This window comes from Gambusia affinis, linkage group LG23 (assembly GCF_019740435.1).
Source record: "Gambusia affinis linkage group LG23, SWU_Gaff_1.0, whole genome shotgun sequence".
Classification (NCBI taxonomy): domain Eukaryota; kingdom Metazoa; phylum Chordata; class Actinopteri; order Cyprinodontiformes; family Poeciliidae; genus Gambusia; species Gambusia affinis.
The window spans coordinates 15,478,041-15,498,520 of record NC_057890.1 but is presented as its reverse complement, the minus strand read 5'-3'; the positions used below and the strand labels follow the sequence as shown (position 1 = coordinate 15,498,520).

At 37.8% G+C, this 20,480-nt stretch overlaps 1 protein-coding gene across 9 annotated transcripts in view; it reads right to left on the bottom strand.

Annotated features, from left to right (window-relative positions):
• The window catches only part of ppfia2 (PTPRF interacting protein alpha 2), a 75,302-nt gene that overhangs the window by 22,508 nt on the left and 32,314 nt on the right, over positions 1–20,480 (bottom strand). For all 9 annotated transcript variants that reach the window (XM_044108331.1, XM_044108325.1, XM_044108326.1 and 6 more), the window contains exons 2-8: positions 13,887–13,988; positions 10,935–11,099; positions 10,234–10,308; positions 5,832–5,942; positions 4,036–4,257; positions 2,588–2,734; positions 407–541 (exon numbers count right to left, since the gene is read on the bottom strand). In XM_044108331.1, the coding sequence (XP_043964266.1) occupies positions 407–541; positions 2,588–2,734; positions 4,036–4,257; positions 5,832–5,942; positions 10,234–10,308; positions 10,935–11,099; positions 13,887–13,988 (957 nt within the window). The remainder of the gene's footprint in view (positions 1–406; positions 542–2,587; positions 2,735–4,035; positions 4,258–5,831; positions 5,943–10,233; positions 10,309–10,934; positions 11,100–13,886; positions 13,989–20,480) is intronic.

The following is a 20,480-nucleotide window of genomic DNA, read 5'->3' as shown; positions in this document are numbered from 1 at the left end:
GGGACAAGATCACAACCACAATGAAAAGGTCTGCATAAAAGAGGAAGAGAGCCTCTCCAGCACAGCAAAGTAATAGCTCCAGCTAGGCGTGCCATGCAGCTGTCCCACTGGTGGCTGAACAGCCAGAGCAGAATCCCAGTAACCGACTGCTACTAAACAATGTTCACTACAGGAGCTGGGATTCCCCGTGGGTCTACCTTCCTAAGAATGGAGTTCATGTCTTCAAGCTTAGCTTCCATAATAAAGTGATAATCATCAGGGGAGGAGGAGGAGCTGGAGTCAGACTATGCGGTCGAGGAAGAGGAGAAGGAGTACGTTGAAATGTCATGGCGTGACACACGGCAGCACAGGAGCATGTAGAGGTCAGGGTGTCTGTGGGAATGTGCGTACGAGTTTGCATTCCTACCTTGGTGAGGGCGGCTATCCTCTGGGCAAGTTCTGCCTCCACCTCTGGCAGCGTCTCCGCCTTCCTCATGGTCTGCTGCAGCTTCTGCTCTGCAAGCTCCAGCCTCTCCTGCAGCTGCCGGTTCTTCTCCTCCATCTGGACACAAACAGCAACACCAGGATTCACATAAGCACCGCCGTTTGTTTCAGTCGGTGTTTTTTAGCAGCACATCCTAGTTGACCCGCCGGGTCTGCACAACCTTGATGAGGAATTTATTGTCCTTTGAAAATATTCACATTTTGTCACATTACAGCCACAAATGATTAACGTCCTTACAGGTTTTAAAAATTACAATTACAGCTCAAAGGCTTTTGGCCATATAGAAGAGCATCTATGTGTTAATCTCCAAGGTTTGCCATTAATTTTCAAGTTTCTGTAGGTCAGGACTTTGACTAAACCATTCTAACACATGTGTCTGATGTGATACTTTGTAAACAATAAATAAACAAACGTGTATCCGTCTTCTTTAACTTAACAGCTACTTTATTTTAGTTTATCACATAAACTGCAAAGAAAACAGATGCACGTTTGTGGTTGTAATGTGACAAATATTACGTGGTATGAAACTCCAGACCTCAGTTCAAACAATCAAATTTCAAGTGATTGAAAATTAGTTATTTAAAAAGTTGGTTTTCAATTGACATGGAAGCCATTTTGTTTCCATTCACTGTCTACTGTTCTGTCTATTTATTTCCATGAAGATCATTTGAATTTTCCTAATATTCTGGCCAACAAAAGGTGAAACAAACACACACACACAAAAATGAATCCCCCTTTTCTCTTCACTTTCTCACCAGCACTGTATTGCTGCTAAAAAACAAAACAAAACAAAAAATCATCCTTTGTTGGAAAAAAGGTTACTGAAGTTCTGAAAAAAGCAGCAACTCTGCATGTGCCAATTACAGTTCATAACTAGCAGATACTTACCATGACTAAGCATTTTTATAAAGTGTTTCTCATAAATACACAAATGGAGCTCAGTGTTTCTGAGTGACATATCTCCCTGATGTGTGTCAAGACTTTTGTCCTTGCTCTTTATGGAGCGCTGAGCAGCACGACTTTGACTCAGATGGCAGCCTTTGCTTTCAGTGACAGATGCTTTGATCCCATAAGCATCAAGCTTGGCAGCTCAATATGCAATCATTTGACTGGAGTGGGCCAAGAATGTGTTGTTTTCTGCCAGTGATATTTTCAGTTTGGAGTCCCATCAGTTTTGAGGTCACATTGGGGAATCATGGCAGTCTGCTTTTGGTTTGTAACTTGCTCCCCAGATGAACTTCTGCGTGTATTTTTGGCCGTTTCTTTCTGGACCCCTGGCCAAGTCTGCATTCCCTCAACACTTTATCTTCAAACATCAGTGGGTATCCTGAGCTTCATCTGCTGCCAACAGGACAAATGGACACAGCCTGTGATGGAGCTCAAAATACTGAAGCTATATGTTACCTAAGTTCTGATGTCTAAAACAATGTTAAAACCCAAAACTAAAAACATAAAATATTAAATCTTTCAGATGCTTTGTCATGATTAAATTTGATATAGGTATTCTCAATAATTATAGAACTAAATGTGATTAAAATGGAATGAAGTAAAACTAATTTGAGCTTCTGCAGAGTTTGCACATTAACACCTAAAGGCAGAATAAAGAGCAGTCAAGCATTCAGGAAACACTGGAAAAAGTGAGAGTCAGCTGATCCAGTACTGTGCATTCACAGGTATAAAAAAAGCTATTTTTTGATGAGACAAACCGGCATTTCCAGCAAAAAAGGAAATGTTACTCCTTTTTCCCATCTATCTTCCATTAGGATGAAGAAACACAAAAGGGAATCCAAACCTCCATTTAGTGTCGCCTGACTTGAAGTATTTTGACACTTGGATGATTTGTGACTTAGAAAACTTTGGATTACTTTTATGACGCATCTCATTCTGTAGTGATCAGACCTGCTGTCAGAACCATGCACTGCTCCAGATTGCTCTGTAATGATCTGACACAATGTCAAGACACCTTTTAATGGTCCAAACCGAGGGGAAAATCTCAAACACACAAACCAGGAGTACCTCATAGTAAACTGGGTTCAGAGTCTACCGAGATCCTTGAGTAATTAACCTTCAAGCCTTTTTAGATCCTCAGCAGTTTTTACCTACCTGTCTAAGGAATGCTTCTTTATTGGCCAACTCATTCTCCAGCTTGTCGTTGATGTCGTGCACAGATGTGGCTTCTCGCTGTGCGCTCAGGTAGCGCTTCTCCAGCGTGACGATGCGTTCCTCCATGTCCTCCTTCTGGCACATGACCTGCGCACAATTATCAGTTAGAACAGTCAAAATCCTGGTGTTTATTTTTTACTTCTGTGTTAGATCAGAACTTTAGTCGTTGCTTATGTTTATTGCATGCATAGAATGCATGGAAATACACAACAAAATATACTTTCATAGAGTAAAATGATAATAATAAAAAAGAACAGAATTCTCTAAAGCTGCACTAAATGAGTTGAGAAACTACAGCTTCAATCTCAAAAAGCAAAAACTGACTTCTGCATGAGTGAAGCACAAAGCCAGTCAGACTCCAAAGAGAAAGAATATTTTTAAAGACAGAGACACAGATGTGAACTTAACTGCAACAGAGTTCTGCTTCACAGTGACAGCACTACCAAAGACTATGAGAGTTAATTTCCTGCACAAAGAACTGCAGGAGACAAAAAAGCTTACATTGTTTTCCCAACTAAGCAACAAGAAATAGTCATCTGGAAGGGTGGGTAGATATTGCAGCTCTGAGAGACGACAGATAACGGTGATAACAAGCCGTCTTTCCAATAAGGCTGCAATAAATGCCTCAGCTTGCATTGTTAGCAATCAATAGTAATTTCAGCCGTGGTTCAAAAGGGTATCAACCTATATACATAGGCGCAGTGGACAAGTACACAGCTGCGCTATTGTGCTGTCAGCTATTGGATAATTATTTTCTTCATATGCTCTGCTGTGTCTTGCAGTGTGCTAAATATTTACGAGACAGCATTTAACATATTAGAACTGTAGCCATTTTTACAGCATTTTTAAGGAGGTATGCAGATACTTACTATAGATTAAAACCAGATGAATACATAAACCTTCACATTGTCAAACATCCATAGAAATGGCCAAACTTACTTACTTATATTTGCTAAATACCATAAGAGAAATTTATTGTAAAGCATTTTAGAATAGATTTAAAGTGGCTTTAAACCATTTGGGAAAGACTTTACGACAGACTTATGGCCTATAAAGCAACATTTGCAACATTTAAGCCCCTTAAAATGCTACATCAGATCAGTTCATGAGAAATAGGCCAAATTTTCAGCAAACTATGTATTCTAGTGTTTAGAAAAATACATTTTCTAACTGTGCTAACGGAGAGAAAGTTTAGTTTGATTTCATTTCAAATAGTGAGAAAAATGTCCATTTATTCAGGGCATGGACATATTTGATTTGACATGCCAGCTGTTTCACACCACTGCAAGGATTCTTTCATGTCCTTTTTCTCCCCAACTTAGAAATATGCATGTTTCCTTCTTTTCAATGTGTGCATACAGCGCGTATGAATGCATATGAGCTTTTACTTCTTTGACGTCTCTCTGGTACTTGTTGTTCATCTCCTCTGACTTGATGAGGTCCTTGCGGGCAGTCTCCAGTTCCTGCTCCACCTCGGACACCCTGGAGGACAGAGAGGACATGCGCTCCTTCATCTGGGCCAGCTCGTAATTCTGCTTCTCCAGCAGATCCTGCAGCTCCACCACCTGGCTCGCCTCGCGGGCTGACTCCAGAGAGCCGTTCGACAGACGCTAGAGGGAGATACAGCATGTATCCGGTCAGCATAGGAAAGAAACACCTCCCATATAAAATAGAACTGACATTTTTTAACCTAAGCTGAGCAGCTGAACAATCTATTTTTCTTTAAGAATGAGAAGAGCTCATTAAGCCTCTTGAGGACAAATAGGAAAAGGTTCACACTTTATTTGTGAATTTTTATGCTTTAACCTAACCATGAACCTTTGTAGAATTTCTGATTTATTTAAATTGAAAGCTGTTTAAAAGTTGACTCATTAGCATAGCACCAGAAACAGAAAACAGAAATGGAAGATGACTGATTTATCTCCAAAAGGAACCACTGTCTCTCCTTTTATTATTTAGCAAATTGTTAGGTGTTTTAGAGCATAGCCACAGCATGCAGCAGACTTTAGTTAGTTTACAAAGCAAAGTCAAATTTTAGAGATTACATCTTTAGATAAAGGTAATTTTGGTTCAAAACTAGCAGAATGTGTATAAAATTCACCGTCCATCGGCTGAAACTTCTACATGTGTCTTTCTCTCAGAAACGTTTATTTTTACCTCATAGCAATAAAGATTTGGTAGACAAAGTAAGACAAACACTTAAGGAATTAGGAGTGAGAACAGAAAAAAGTATTAATGATTTCTAAAAATAAAAGAAAGCGTGACCTTTCCTGCCCTTGACCTCTTCCTACCTGCCACATTAAGGCCACAGCCATGTATATTTTACATCACAGGACAGGCTGTCACTCTCAGCTAATGGTGTTTGCAGCAGCGTCTCCGTCAGTCCTTGTGACTGCAGTGACGCTGAATGACTAAACCTCTCCATCACTGCAAGGTTAAAACTTTGCCTTCATCGTATCATATGAGAAACACGCAGCTAAACATTAACATGCAGAAAACAGCCTGTGTTTATATTCCTTTATTTTATCTCCACAGAACAGAGCAGATGATAACCGTCTTCTCATTACCTCTCGCCTCAGCATGCACGCTCTTCATCTCTCTACTCTCCACACCCGCCTATTCTCCTCCCCCAAGCTGCAGCCTGCAGAAGACCAGCCAAGTAACAGCCCTCCCGTTGAGCTAACCAACTAATCCAGCTGCCTGTCTGCATGTAAAATATGTTTTAGCATCAGATATGAGGTTTGAAGTTCTGATGATGCTGATATAAATGGTGTGGTGAAACAAGATGCAGTTCCATGAGTTTTGAAGTTGATTATTCCAAATTGACTGTGCATTCAGTAAAGGAGTGTAGGATGATCATGACTTCCAAGTGGATTTTATTGACCAAGATGTCAAATGAATTATGCCAAAGTCAAGTTACAGCTCGAAAACTGCCTAAATTTAGTTCATAGTCCTCTTAATGAATGGACTATGTTAATAGTTTTCATCAACTGCTTGGTGCACAAAGACGTTCCTGTCAGCTCCCTGAAAGAAAATGACGAGGCTTTCTTAAGAGACAGACAAATTTGTCTCTTAAGGAAATATATTTGCATGTTAAAATCTTGTATATTCCCTCTAAATAAATGTCTCACAGTACTGTTTATTTTTATTTAGAGTCAGAAACCTGAGATCTGGTGACGCTCACCTTGCCGTGGAGCTTATGTTGCGCTTCACTGCCCTCCAGTAGGTCATCGCCTCCTTCACCGGACGCAACTTTCCTCTGGAGGTGAGCATTTTGCTCTCGTAAGGCCACAATCTGTACGATCATAAACACAGGTATAAATTGAAAATATTTGTTATTCACAGAGCCAATAGTGCACAATGTTTAAAATGACAGATATAATAATGTGACTTTACACAATCAGCTAGTAGAACATCAACATTACAGCAGAGGAATTTACAGAACAATGAAGCTGGAAGTCTCATAAAATCACAGTAACTATAATCTTCAGCAGCTAAAATCAGCACATCACCATGGATGTGACCAGCAATAATGTTTACATTCAGTTCTATAGTGACACAATGTTTATCTCTTAAGCGACTCCTGCACATATCTTCTGTATATACAAAGTGTTTCTTTATCTTTCAAACTAAATCCTTTGAAATTACCACCAGACTCGAACTGAATGCATCTCCTTGGATCTCTAAAAGCAGAGTTAGAGTAAACACCTGAGTCCACCTGAGTTGTATTTACTTTAGTTCAGCTTTTTAAAAGCGCTTTTCCAAGTGATTTTATTTAATTCTCCTAATAACAGCAATGTAAGGCTACATTTTGGAGGACAGTCTTCCCAAACAGACAGTAAACAGAAAAACCTCCTTTCAGGGAGGAGGAGTTGGGTTAGTGCTGAAATTGAACACAGCTTTATTTCCTGGCTCATTACTACCTGTGTCTGTACTAAAGTCTAAAAGTCTGAGCAGCTTCTGCTACTTTTTATCTTTCAATATCTTATAATTAAACAGAAATATTTTTATGGTTTACACAGGAGAGGAATTTCTTCAGTTTCTTTTAATAAATTTTATAAATGAGCAGGAAAACTTTAAAAAGAGAATGATTGAAGAAAGTAAGAAAAAATAGTGAAAAACATGGGAGAAACAAAAAAATGGGTGAAAGAAAGGAAGGGTAAAATATTGAAGGAAATATTTGAAGGAATCAAAGAAAGGAAGATGATTAGAGAAGGGAAGAAATTATGGAAGGATCAAAGTAATTTGCCGTGTTGCTTAAGTTGTCCGTCTCTCTGCTTGTGCTTCTTGCTCTGCTTTAACCCCCAGCATCCTCCTTACAGTAAAGGTCACAAAAGCACTTCAGCTACAAAAGGCTCACATTATTTAACTATAATCCCTCTGAAAGCAAAGAAGCAGCTCCAGCAACAATCCATGAGACGTGCTGGGAGAACGTTAATGCTCCATCAGGCTGGGTCTGTGCTCTCAGTTCTCAGAAGCTTTCAGCGGGCTTTAACCTTAACTCTGTTTTCTCTGGCTTTTCTTTGAGGATTTCCCAGCATCATTAATGTTTTGTCTTAAACACGTCATTCTGCATAAAAGCACAATGATCGAGAAACAAGGTCATGTTTTGTGTTATATATTTTTCCTTAAGAGGATAATCAAGGGCATAAATGACAACAGAATTGTTTACATGATCCAGATAAAAGAAACCGACTTCTGCCACTGACTCAGGAGCATAAATAAGTCTGTGGAACGACCCCTTTGCTTTCGTACAACGAGGGTTAAAACACTACAGAGCATTTCTGTTCATTAATTTTAATGAGGTCAGAACCGCGTCTCTGGATGTGTCCTCGACTATCCCAGAGATCGTCTGCAATTTCTCTACCTCAGAGATCAAACACCAACACCACCCCTGACATGAAAGCCCAACAAATAATGAATGGAGTGCCACACATCTCCAGCTCAAAAATAACAGAAACGACAAGTTAAAATGAACAGGTTGCCTTTTAGTTCCTTTTGATGTTGTTGATTCATCTCCATTAAGAGGAAAGGGAGAAAATGGTAAGAACAAAAGAAAGGGACAATATGATGTTCTTGTCTGTTTTTACAACAATTTTATGTTATGAGAAATGTCAGAAGTAGCGCGATGAAGGAGAAATTGAATTATTAGAAGGAGTGAAGGGTGATTTTGATTTTCTGCAAAGCAATTTACTGAATTGAAGAAGATTGAATCCATCTAGTAGCATGACGGTTTGGTGCAGTCTACTTGAATTACAATCAGTCACAAATGGGAAAAAATAACCCCAATTTCTTTCCTCATACAAAAACATTTTCCTTGAAGTTAAAATAAAGCTACTTCTGCTCTGATTTCCTGCGCTATTTTTGGGTTATTTTAAAGGTAGCACAGAGTAAATATATTTGATTACATCTATGGATGGGCACTCATGTTTAAATATTCCAATATCAAACTTGGATTTCACATATGATATGACTGTTTTGATAAATGGCTGTCTTGTTTTCAACACCTTGTGAAAATGAAGGCTAAATATTCAGATATTCAACTATTTCCATATTCAGATGGCATTTGTGTTTGCAGTGCTCATCTCTAATCAGATCTCCCCATGTAAGTGGGACTAACCAGATTATATGACTTCAAACGTGTTGAATCCTCTGCAGGATCTGGTTTCATGTTGAGGTTAAAATACAGATTTTTTTTTTTCCCCAAGCAGTGTTACCTACTGCCTAGATTTATTATTAATCAATGGTTTTTCAATGCTTCATCATATTAAAAAGGAGACCACAAATTTTCAGGTCTGAAGCAGCTGACCCAAACAAATAAACTTGTTACTGGAAATGCCAAAAATAATGAATTCATTTTTCCTAGAATGCCAGGATTTTTTAGGGTATTTGTAACCAACTGTTCAGTACACTTTATCCGTAAGAAACTTTAAAGATGAAATTGAAGGTTTTTGTCATTTAAAAAAATAAAAGTCAATAAAAGTCCAAAATAAGATATTGATATTAACATAAAACAATGGCAATCCTAGAAAGAATACCAACATCCGTTGTGAATGACATTAAGTTTCACTTAAACAAAAACAATTCTAAACATGCAGCGTAACTTTTCAACAGTTAAACTCATTTCTTTAATTGTATCGTTAAATAGATTCTAACAAATCCAGTATAACATTTGATTTGATAGCAGCAAATTAGAATTCCCTGCAGTAATCAGTGTGTGGCCACTTAAGCACCTATGACTGCACAAGGTCAAAGGGTGCTGATTTCATCAGGTACGACAGTGTTGTGAAAATGCCCGCAGGGAAATGGGACTCATACAAGACTTCCATCCAAAATCAATTACCAGTTTGCTTGCTCACGCTTCCCTGGAGCCCCTGAAGTGAGACATTTCTATTCAGCAACGCCAGTTTAAGCGTCTGTCTGCCGCCTCTAGGCCCAATCACTCATCTGCCTACAGCTGGCGCGCGCTGTTAACCGCATACAAGGGGGAAGCTCGCGGATGTACTGAAGAGGCTTTCTAACCTTGACTCAGTGGTGTGAGAATTTCTAATGGAGCTACATTTCCTACCGCCATGTCCGTCAGTGCCTTAAATGCTCTGTTAAAATCAAGTTTCTTCTAGGAAAAATGAAAAAAAAAAACTTTAAAAACATCATGCTTGCCAAATTACTTTCACTTCTTCAGAAAAGAATCTTTGATTTCACACACACTATCTCCTCAAAAGCACTTTTCATTCCAACTTAGACTGTGGTCTCCATACTTTTTCAGCTTTCACTAAAGACACATCTGCAAACTCATTAGCACACATCTCTTTGACCACAAGAGGCATCGACATTAAATGCCTTTTTTCGTTTATATTCTCCTCTTTGTGCCTTCCAACCAAATCTCTGTCAGGATGTGACAACCACAAAAAGTCCAAGTGTTCCTCCTCTTTGTGTCGTGACTGGTAACAGACTGGGAAGTGGCAGCCAGTCTGCAGCTGAGAGGATGGCTGCTGGTGTGGAACACGAAGCTCGTCAGCAACTTTCATCTAAAAACAGCGAGTATTCTTCTGCAGGTTCTGAGCTTCAGTGAAAAAATGATTATAGAAGGATATACATTGCTGTAAAATGCGTGAGGCACAAAAAATATTTGTGCTCAAACAAACTTCTAAGGGCTTCACAAAACACAGAGTTATAGCAAAATTAAATGCTTTCTACAACTGACTGCACCGGATTTTATTTTAGTGGCAACTGATTGAAGCATCTTGCATTTTGCAGCTTTAGAGTTGTAAAAACTAATTGAAACTTTTACTGTCCACTTCACAGATACTTGCGTTTGTCTTTCACCTGAAATCCCAGTGATGCATTGACTTGTAATATGACAAAATGCATATTTCATTCTCATCATTTCTCATTTCATTCTCATTTCTATTTCTAGCATTTCTTGTACTAAAGAAAATTAACAAGCAGAAAGTCTTAACTGAAGTAAATACACCTGCCTGGGGCTGATTACCCATTCAAACATTCAGCAAATCAAAGAAAGTGTATTTAATGTATGTTTAAATATTAGCACAGCTGTTGTTTCATATAAGCTCACAGTATGTTACCTCCTGATTGGCTGCTGTGAGCTCCTCCTCCAAGGCAGAAACTCTCTCCAGTGACACTCGTAGTCTCTCTCTGACCTGAAAATATTAAAATATAAAACAATATTTATGTCTATGTTCATTTAAATTGATTATTTAAATTTCTATCTAGGCAAGCTTTGATTAACACGGCAGGAGATAAATAATTTTTTTCTCTGCTTATGGCTGTAGGATAACATTTAAATGTGGTTTTGAAGTCACAAAAGGAACACTGACTGATTCTAAAAGTAATTTTTGTTTCAATATCCCTTCCTATTCTGATTTTTCAACTATCTCAGAAGAGTTAACCCTGAATTAAAAACTTTTGAAATTGGGAATATGCCCAGTATCCCAAGACAATTTTACCACCCAAAACATCAAGCCTTAACAGATGAAAGTATTCAGGGGTCAGGCTGAAAGCTAGCCTCCCTGTGGATCACAAAGGGGGGAATAGAGTTTAAAGCAGCAATCTAACTATGGAAAACAAACAGTGCCAACAAATGTTCAAGTCAAAAAGTTTTATAGCAATGTTTAAAACAGTAATCAACATATTAATTCTATTAAAATATCTAAGGAATCCATATTGTTTCACAGTATTCTCCAGTCATTTACAAATATTCAAAAATAGAGGTTTTTTTTTTCCTCCAACAGAAGTGAAAATAATACCCGGCTGGTGACAGATGTACCTTCTCGTCGAGTGCTTTATGGTGTTCAAATAGGGACTTAAGTGCTTTGAGGACTTCAACCTCACTGGAGACCCCTGAGGGGGACTGAGCTTGACGCTTGACCACCGTCATTCGAAGTGACCGCTCGTGTCTGGACACCAGGCATTCCAGATGTTCCAGAAGTAACTGGGAAAATCACATGCACAGATTATTTGTTAAAAACAGGGAAAAGCTTCAAACAGCTGGCTGAACAGACGACCAAAAAATTCTTTCCAGACACGAATCCCTAAGCGAGTCTTTGAGCACTAGATGTGCTGATCACATATACAGACTAAAATATATATTAAAACATAAACCTTTAAAGATACTTTCAAGCTTCACCCCTTTCTTTATGAAAGTGTTATATTAATACTGCTCTTTGTTGTATATGCATGTAGTGAATATATCATAAAAACAAAAATGTTTCCCGTTGTAAAAGTCAAATAAGGGTTAGGAAACAATTGAAGGGCATAATGAAATTATTTCATTTTCAGTCATATTTAAAATCACTGGCACTATCAAAGGACCTTCTGCACATTCTTTATAGTATTTAGGCTTAAAAAGCAGAATTGGTCAAAAATGTAACAACTTAACAACAATCAAACATCTGTGTCTGTCACCCTGTTAATAGCTTCAATAGGGTAAACAAGACAAAATGACTGATTCAAGATTGTCACCTGCAAAAACAGGGATATTCATGCAAAGGTCAGATTTTTTTTTTTTTGTTTCCGGTGAGAAGCCAAAGAAAGCAGAAAGTGTAGAAGGTGACGGAGAGTTTGACTGATTCTATCATCATGCAAATGCAGGAGTCCCAGTGGTGAACCTTTCATAATTAGTACATCAAGAATATTTTAAATATTTCTAATTTGACATCAGTTTCTACTTTGGCTAAGAGAGGAAACTTTTATTGCAAAGGAAAGCAGTTTTGAATTCACAAGGGGATGGACTGTCTGCAGCACCATATGCTGCAGAAACTAACTTGGTTTTCTACTAAATCATTAAAATAAATGCACTGGAAGTAGTATACATTCGATTATAGTTTTAAAAATGAAACCAGTCATATTTTGCCATTAGAAAGAATTAAAGTGGTCATTCTCATGTTTCTGAGAAACACAAGCATGTAAAAAAAAATAAATTCAAACCACTTCTCTATCTGAATTGTCTCTCTCAGAGCTGGAGCAGCAGTCATCATGTACTCCATATTCCTGCAACGCCAACAGAACAAACACAGCTGAATCAGTCATGAAGTGTTTACACTGAGTGTCTTCCAGAATTAGAACACACTCTAATCCTGTTCGGTAGATTTTTTCAACCGTTGCTTTATTATTTATTGGACATGCTTCATGTCTCCAGATCCTCTTGAGTCTAAATGTACGTGCATGTCATTCGATTGGGACACTTATCCTAACAGTCAATAACATTTACATGTCTCCACAGACAACACAGCAGCCCCTCAGTCCGCTGCCTGTCTGCACATGCCTTACAAAACTTAATTATGAAATGAAAAACACCTTCAGTGACAAAACCAAGTTTAATTAAAGCTTGCTTTGAAAATTGCTCTTTAGTGAGTTAGAGGCGATAATTAAGCGAGTGTGAAAATGATGTTTTCTGTTTCTTTGCACCTCTTTTCATGATTTCTCAGTGAGATGAGCTTAAATAGTACTTTAAAAGTGAAAACTAAATCAGTGCAAAAAATGTAAACCGGTCTTATCTGGCAACAGCAGAGTGTGCTTACAGCTTTTAAGAGAATGTTTTTTAGAAGTGAACATGCACAACTTTGCCTCCCCAAACATTTACAAGTTGGTTCAATTTCCCATGAGAGTATTTGAGTTGGAGCACTCTGCATATTATCACCACTTAATTCTACTGCTGAGCACTCATATGTGGAGAAAGTGGAAAATTCCCAGGCAGAATGTCAGTGTGATGCTTGGTTCAGTACTTTTGCAGACTTACTTCCATTTCTGTTCATCAAAATCTGCAGGCAGCCTCCTTTTTTCTGAGGATCATATTCAAAATTCTGGAGCAGGGAGTGAAACATCATAAAATATCCAGAATGTGGGAAAAATCTTTCTGTGAGTAATTTAGTCTTTCTTCTGGATACCTGTCACAAATTGTGCCCCTCAAGGCTTTGTATTAGAAATACCACTTTTTGACAATTAACATTAATAATGTAGGTCAAGTTGTTAACAAGTCATTCCTCCATCTCTATGCTAAGGATATTTGTTTGTCATGGAAAAACAGTTCTATTGGTTGGATTTGACACAATTCAGCCACATTTTGAACATTATTAAAAATCAAAAATAAAATAATTCTATGTTGTTTTATTCCCCTGCTGCTATTTTGTCCACATGAAATGATCCCAACTTCATTTGTATCTTTTGCAAATACAAAGATACTGGGAGTAGTAAGAAGACATTTATTTAACTTTGTGGTTGTATTTACTGTAACCTACATCACAAATGTCTCCCATGTCTTTACTGGGGCCAGTACAGGCCATGTTAATGTTCCATTATTCTCTTTATCTGCACACTTTGCATTTTCATTTTAGAATATTTCAGGGGACGTAGTTTGACAAAGAATAGTCATATCTTTATTTTCTTTCTTGCTTTCATTTTGAGCTTCTGAAAGCAGACCAAGCCACCTGGACAAATTTAAACTGCTACAAGAGCTGCTTATTTGGGTTTGATAGGCAAAATGTGCACCAATCAGAAAGAAAAAAATTTCCTTCGCCAGAACAAAAAACAAAACCCAACTTCATCGTCAACAACAAAACTAATGGAAGAAAACCAAATTTATGCAGATTTTTTGCTTCTGTTTTTAAGATGGTGTTAAAACTTTGTTTCCTCACAAGAAGCTTCATAGTTCAAGCAGCTGGAGAGGAACTGACCGTTCCAGCACAATGTAAGTTTGATGTAAGATTCAAACGTTAGATACCCTGGTGTTGTTCCTCTCAGCTTTGAGTTCAGAGATCTCCTCCTCCTTCTCCAGCAGCTGCTCCCTGCAGGCGTTCAGCTCCTTGGTCAGTGCAGCAAACTCCTGCAGAACCACAGAGAAAAGGACGAGATGGGTCAGGATCAGAAGAAATCCATCAGTAAGCTGGAAATGATCGAATGAGTCATAAAGCAGCTTTTTTGTTTCAAATTGATTATGTGAAGATTAAAAGATAAAGAAAGAATTTGACTTTGAAAGATGGGAAGTTTTGAATTTCCAGCCAACATCTTTGCAGTCAATCACAGTATGCAGGTATAAAGGATGAAGTACTTGTCACAGTCCGACTTTAGAACGGCTTGTATGAGTCAATCTCCAAGGTAATCAGAGCAAAACTGCCCATCTACTTAACACTGCAGGCTACTATTACTGCTCAAACTGATGTACACACACTGTAAGCTAACAGAAAGATGCAGCAGAAAATTCTGCACTACAGCATAAGCAGTGACCGAGATGACTTAGAAGAACCCAAACAAAAAGAAACCCCACTGATCGTGTTTGCAGAGGGAACCTCGTCTCTCTTCCTGCTGCTAATCTCTGTCAGAGTTGAGGAGGCAGCAGTTTAGTGAGAGACGCTTTTACTAACAACTTCCTCCAGCTCCTCCGGAGAGGTTCTATGCTTTTCATTTGAATGCTAGAAGGCATATTTTCTCAAGAGTTTCCCCGAGTGTACTTTTGGTTTCCTGCTGGTTCACAGAAAGTTAATCATTAAAGATTTAGATGCATACTTTAACTGAGAATTCCTTAAAAGGAAAACATATAAACTCTGTAATTTAGTGCATAGTGCTTGAAAATTCTGCAGATGTGTTGTAAGTCTGTTGTGTTAAAAACATTTTTTTGTGGTATTTTGTAGTATCTAGGTTATTCTCATTGGTATGATACTTGTGAGATTAAACTAAATGAGCAGAACTGAGAATGTTTTATATGGTCACACAGTAATGTTGATATGTTTCTACATATTAGGCATTAGTTCATAACTGTCGATGCAACATATTTAAAGTTAAGTTTTTATTTTTGATTTGTGGTTAACTTTCCAAAGGGACAAATTGTGGATTTAATTTAAGCCAGCAGGAAAATGTTTAAAGAAAAAAGTCACTTACGATTGGTATTTTTAACAAATTAAATTAAATTACTCCCTTGTTCTCACATTCTACAAAAAGGCATATGAAATTGATTTACACTATAAACACTTAGCTAAAGCAGAAAGTCTGCTTCAAACATAAACTTATGAACCAAAGCCTACTTGCAGAAATACATGTGCTGAAATTATTTGAATAATAACAAAAAAAAACACCAAAAAAAGAATTAAACATCTTTATAAAAAATAAATAAATTGCAAAAGATTGTCAGTTTCTAGAACTTTGTTTTTAGCCCTTCTTGCTACAAGGCAACTGCTCTACCAACTGCGCCACTGTGCAGCCCACCTGGAAGAGTCAAATGTGTAAAATCAAAATGCTGGAGAGAAAAGAAAATTGACTCTTCTTTCCAAGTAATTATTCCTTCACACAAATAGCAATTCAGTACAGTTCTCAGATTATTATTATTTTTTTTGTTAGAAGGCATGCTAGAAAATCCATCATCAGGTCAGGCTGAACATGACCTACATTCAGAGTCCACAGACCTAAATTACCAGTTAATTAAAGCACAGCAGCACATGAAACAAGTGCAGATTGTTTGAACAGTTGAACAGAGTTACTTTGATTTACAAAGTAACTCTTTGTAAACCAAAGAGTTACTTTGGTTTACAAAGTAACCAAAGTAACTGTTAGGTTAACTGTTTGGTTAACCTAACAGTTAACCAAATGTTTGCTTTGTATAAGAGGAAAAAGTGCAGATGTTAGCCTCTAATGCACACAGTTACATTTAGAGAAAGCCAAGTACAACAGAAGCATTGTATCAGCACAAACACCTTATAACAAATACCAAGCACAGAGGCAGAGGCCTCATCATTTGTGCCCACTTTGCAGCCACGGTTTTTGCTGAATACACTGAAAAACAGTGAACTTAGCTACAGAAGCTGTACAGTGCTACTGCTCCCAAAGCAACAAAAACAAAACCAGGCCACAGTGCATCCTGTTCAGATGATCAGGACCAATGAAAAGTTCATTCTACTCAGTCCACTGAAGTTCAGGGTCAAACTGTGGAGACAAAGAAGCTCATTATTGGTACAATAAATGCCTGCTCAGTTAATGACTGAGTGTATCTGTGGAGAAAGCTAAGGTCAACCAAGATTTGAGCTGTTACCATAGCAACAGGAGACGGGGGCAAAAACGTGTTGGCGTGGTAACCAAGTCATCTCTGCAGGGAGCTGACCTAAAATTCACGCACAGAAAACAATGAGGCGTTTTGAAGACGGAGAATTTGTGTTATTTTAGTTTTGGCCCGACATACACAACTCACATTTCCTGTTTTACATATTCCACAAAATCAGATTTGACATCTGAAAAAGAGAAAATTCACATCCCAGACCTGATTATCATAATTTCACGCTTCTCTAAACCATCTTGAGAAATACCTTCTAATAAATCCTGGGAGTTATGCAGCACTTGTTTTTTGGCCTCTCTGGACTTTTCTCTAACTTGTAAATGTGTGCAGCAGGTCAGGCAAAAAAGAAGCTTAGAGCTCATAACTCTCCCTCTCACAGGAGTGCAGCTAATCACAGTCATCTCCTCTTAAGAAAAAGCCCCTCTGCAAATTCCACCGTTTGCATCGGATCAGAATATCCCCTCGCTGGTGCTCCAATAACATCGCCTTCCTGAGCATCAGACAGCCGTAAACTCTTGGTGCAGGATGCCATTAAAACGGTTGTTTCTGAACGGTCTCTCCTCTCAGAGCCAAGTTAAATAAAAGGCTGTGACCTCAGGGGGAAGGAAATGTTTTGAAGACTGTTATCCGCCCAAAGCAACCCTGCTTGAAAGATTATAGACTCTGCTGAAGCTTCATTTGACAGATTTATTTAGGTTATAAACACGTATATGTTTGGAATAACAACTGAATTTTATCAACGATGCAACATAACATCATATTTTAATAATATTATGAAGTCATTTAGAAACAAATGCTTTAAAGTAGCAGCATCTGTATGTTCTGGCATACAGCCAGACTTTGCTTTCATAGAACTGTGGTAATAAAAAAATTTTCAGTAAGTTTGAATATTAAAAATATAATCTAACTGTGGAAAAGGTTGAACTATTTTGAAATGGTTGTGGCTTATTTCCACTCAGATATTTATTTTTCCTAATTCTTCCTAAAGGAGAGAAATAAAATAAGACCTGGAGGTTTTATTTGCAGTAAACCCACCCAGCAGCCCACAGGCACATCTTTGGTAAACAACATGAAAGCATAGTGGTCTAAAAAATAAAATTAACAGCAAAATGACTGGAGTGATGGTACATTTTCTACATTTTGAGATAAGGAAGATTGAAGGAGAAAAAGAGCAAAAGTGAAGATGCACATGCACAGTATTATTAGTGCATCTATGATTTTGAGGAAGGAGGAAAGTAGAAGATAGAAACACTGATTTGTGCTAAAAAAATAAAGTAGAAAACTTCAATGTGGTTTTCAACAAAAGCCAAATTAAGCAATAATTACAATGTATTTTAGTTTAATGATTTAGTTTTGCTTTTTTCCCCCCAAATCTTTGATTCAGAAATCTTAATGGTCTGAGCCTTTCTTTAGGCCTCACTTTCACTATTTTATCCAACAGACCAATAAAGCCCCCTGTCTCTTTTCCCCACTTCTCATTACCTGTGCAGAGTGCACAGAGCTGCAATATATCAGGCAATGTGTGCGCATGAAAGTGTGAGTATAATGTCTGACAGCTGAACTCTAAATGAATCGGTGGCCAAGGCTTCCTCTCTGAGCGGGCGACTATTGGCCTAAATTATAGCAGCATCGGATAGTTGTGGGTTTTTTTCTGCTATTGGAAGTGTAGGTGTGCTTCTGCAGGAAAGTCGTGCTTCCGAGCTAAAAACACACCCTGCCAACCGTGCATCTTTCTCAGGAGTGCAGAGGTGACAGGTTGTGACTGACAGCATGCTGATTCACCGGGTGAGTCTCAGAGAGCATGTCATCCATGCAGTGATGAGCCTGCCATTTTTTAGCAGTCAATCCTCAAGTGTTTGGAAAGAAATTTACATTAGCAAAGCTGATAAGTCAACCTAGAATGAGGCAAATAACGATGATTTACAAAAAGCACAATTCACACCAACAAACTCCTTGCAAGCAGCTAAAAATAATTGTGATTTGAGAAACTATGTTCTCATAAAGTGAACCAACAGATGATATTCGAGCTTTTCAGACGTAGCATGGGCAGCAGAAGGGTTCACAACACGTCTTCAATTTTTAATCAAGCAGGATATTTACAGTCTGAGACTAAAAGGAGGAGAGGAAACATGGCCGGTTATAAATAAACAATGAGAAGAGCATGCTGCTATCAATACCACCTCCCCCAGTAAACAAATGTGTACACATGCTGGGGAGATGCTGAGCTACAGTAGACAAAATATCAATAAGATCATGTTACATAAATATTCACATGCTGCAAATTAAAACCTAGAGATGTGTAATCATCCCTCAGGCTGCAGATAGAGGAGGGGCAAAACTATTTTTACTCTGATTTTACTCATCCTTAAAAATTTTTTTTAAAAAGGCATAAAAAAGTTAAAGTAAAAAATATATTTAATACTATTTGGGTGTAATTTATTTACGACTGACATTTTAATCATATATTCCTAAACTGGTACAAATATTATTCAAATTTAATTGAATCCACAGCCTAATGTGGGGGTTTTTTAACCACGTTTAGAATTTCCTTTTACGTTTGATTAGGTTTATATGACACAACGACAATAGGAATATCCTTCACATTTTGTCTCACAACAAGCAGCTTGTTGTGAGACAACTTTACTAAAATTTCATTCAAGTTCATTTGTATAGAGCATTTCAACAAGGCAGTTCTGAGTGCTTTCCAAAGTAAAATTATTACTCAGCACAATTCCTTTTGGAATTGCCCATAATTTTTTTTTTCTGGCTTTAGTCACCAGGCAAAAGCATTTAAAGTCACATGAAGCTTTTAAAAAAAAAAAAAAATAGAATAAAAGTACCTTTTTAAGACAATCTTTAACCATTCAGCATAATTTGACGTGAACATTTGTAAATATTGTTTTCTTATTAGCTTTAACCAGAAAAATCACCATAATTAACCGAAATAAAGCCTTAAAAACACCAGTCTGTGTGGAAAATCTGTAGTTTCTGATATACACAAGCGTCTGAATAGCATTCTAATTTACTGAATCTAGTTTTAATGCAAAGACATGTCACAATGACCAAACATCTATTGGCTGACCAAGCATTCAGTTTTATTCAGTTTAAACATTAGATGAACATTTAGACTTAGTCTTTAGCTGAATGATTTAAAGGAAGGATGTTAGAAACCTGCTGAGCAGCAACAACAGTGACCCACTGATGAACACAGCCAGCCTAATTCCTGCCCTCAGTCTGTCTGATAAAGATGGATTGGTCACAGTGGCTCCTGGTCGGACTCTCCGGATACTTGGAGACCTTGAGGTATGACCAAAGCGCTCAATCCAGCTCAGCAGCAAATTCCTCAACTTCAAATATTCAAAAAGATTATACGTCCTGACAGTGCAGCTCTTTTTGTTTATGGTAAGATTTTGAAGGTGCTTTCATCACTCTGTCCTCATCTGAAATATAGTATTTACCTTTCCTCTGCCCTGCTGTCCACTCACTGAATACAACCTGCTGTCACTCTGTCCAAAAGAACCTCCAACATTTTACAATTACAGAATTTGGGATCACTATTCCTTTTTTTCTGCAACTTCATCACAACTTCAAACAACGGCTGGATCCAGAGAGAATGATCCAAGATTTAGCAGAGATAAAGAAGCCAGAGGCTAACATATGTACATCCAGCTTTGGTGTCTCTATGTGTTTTAAAGTTCAAATACAGCCTCTAAAATTCCACCTTGCAGATAAATCTTATTTTATACTCAATAAAAGAAGTGTAGTTTATTTTTTCATTTGATGAGAGATTCTTTAAGATGAGGCTCGGCTGAACAAAGAGAGCACCGGGGTTGATTGTGTGACGTTGGTAAATTTACATTTAGTTAATAAGGGTTGATAAGAGTTTTTCCTCTGTTCTGTGAAGACGCCTTGAGGACAAGTCATAAATCTGTTTTAGAAGATGCTACCTTAATTTACGCAGTAATTCAGACCCATAAAGATAAACACGCCACAGCCTTCTCTCAAAGCAACAACACAAACCAAAATGAAAGATGTTTAAACAAAGTCCCTAAACGACCTAATGCATCACCACCATTATTGTTTCACCCTCATTTTCCAAAACTAGCTTTGAAATTGTTCATGGCTAAAACTGAAGAACAATATCCAAGCAGAGAATGAACTACCTGAGGGCACAGAAAAACGCCCAAAAGACTTTTTTTGCTTCAAACAGCAGGAAAAAGGCACAACTGAAGTTGAAATAGTTTTTCCCCTTCATAAAAAGAGAAGCTGATAACC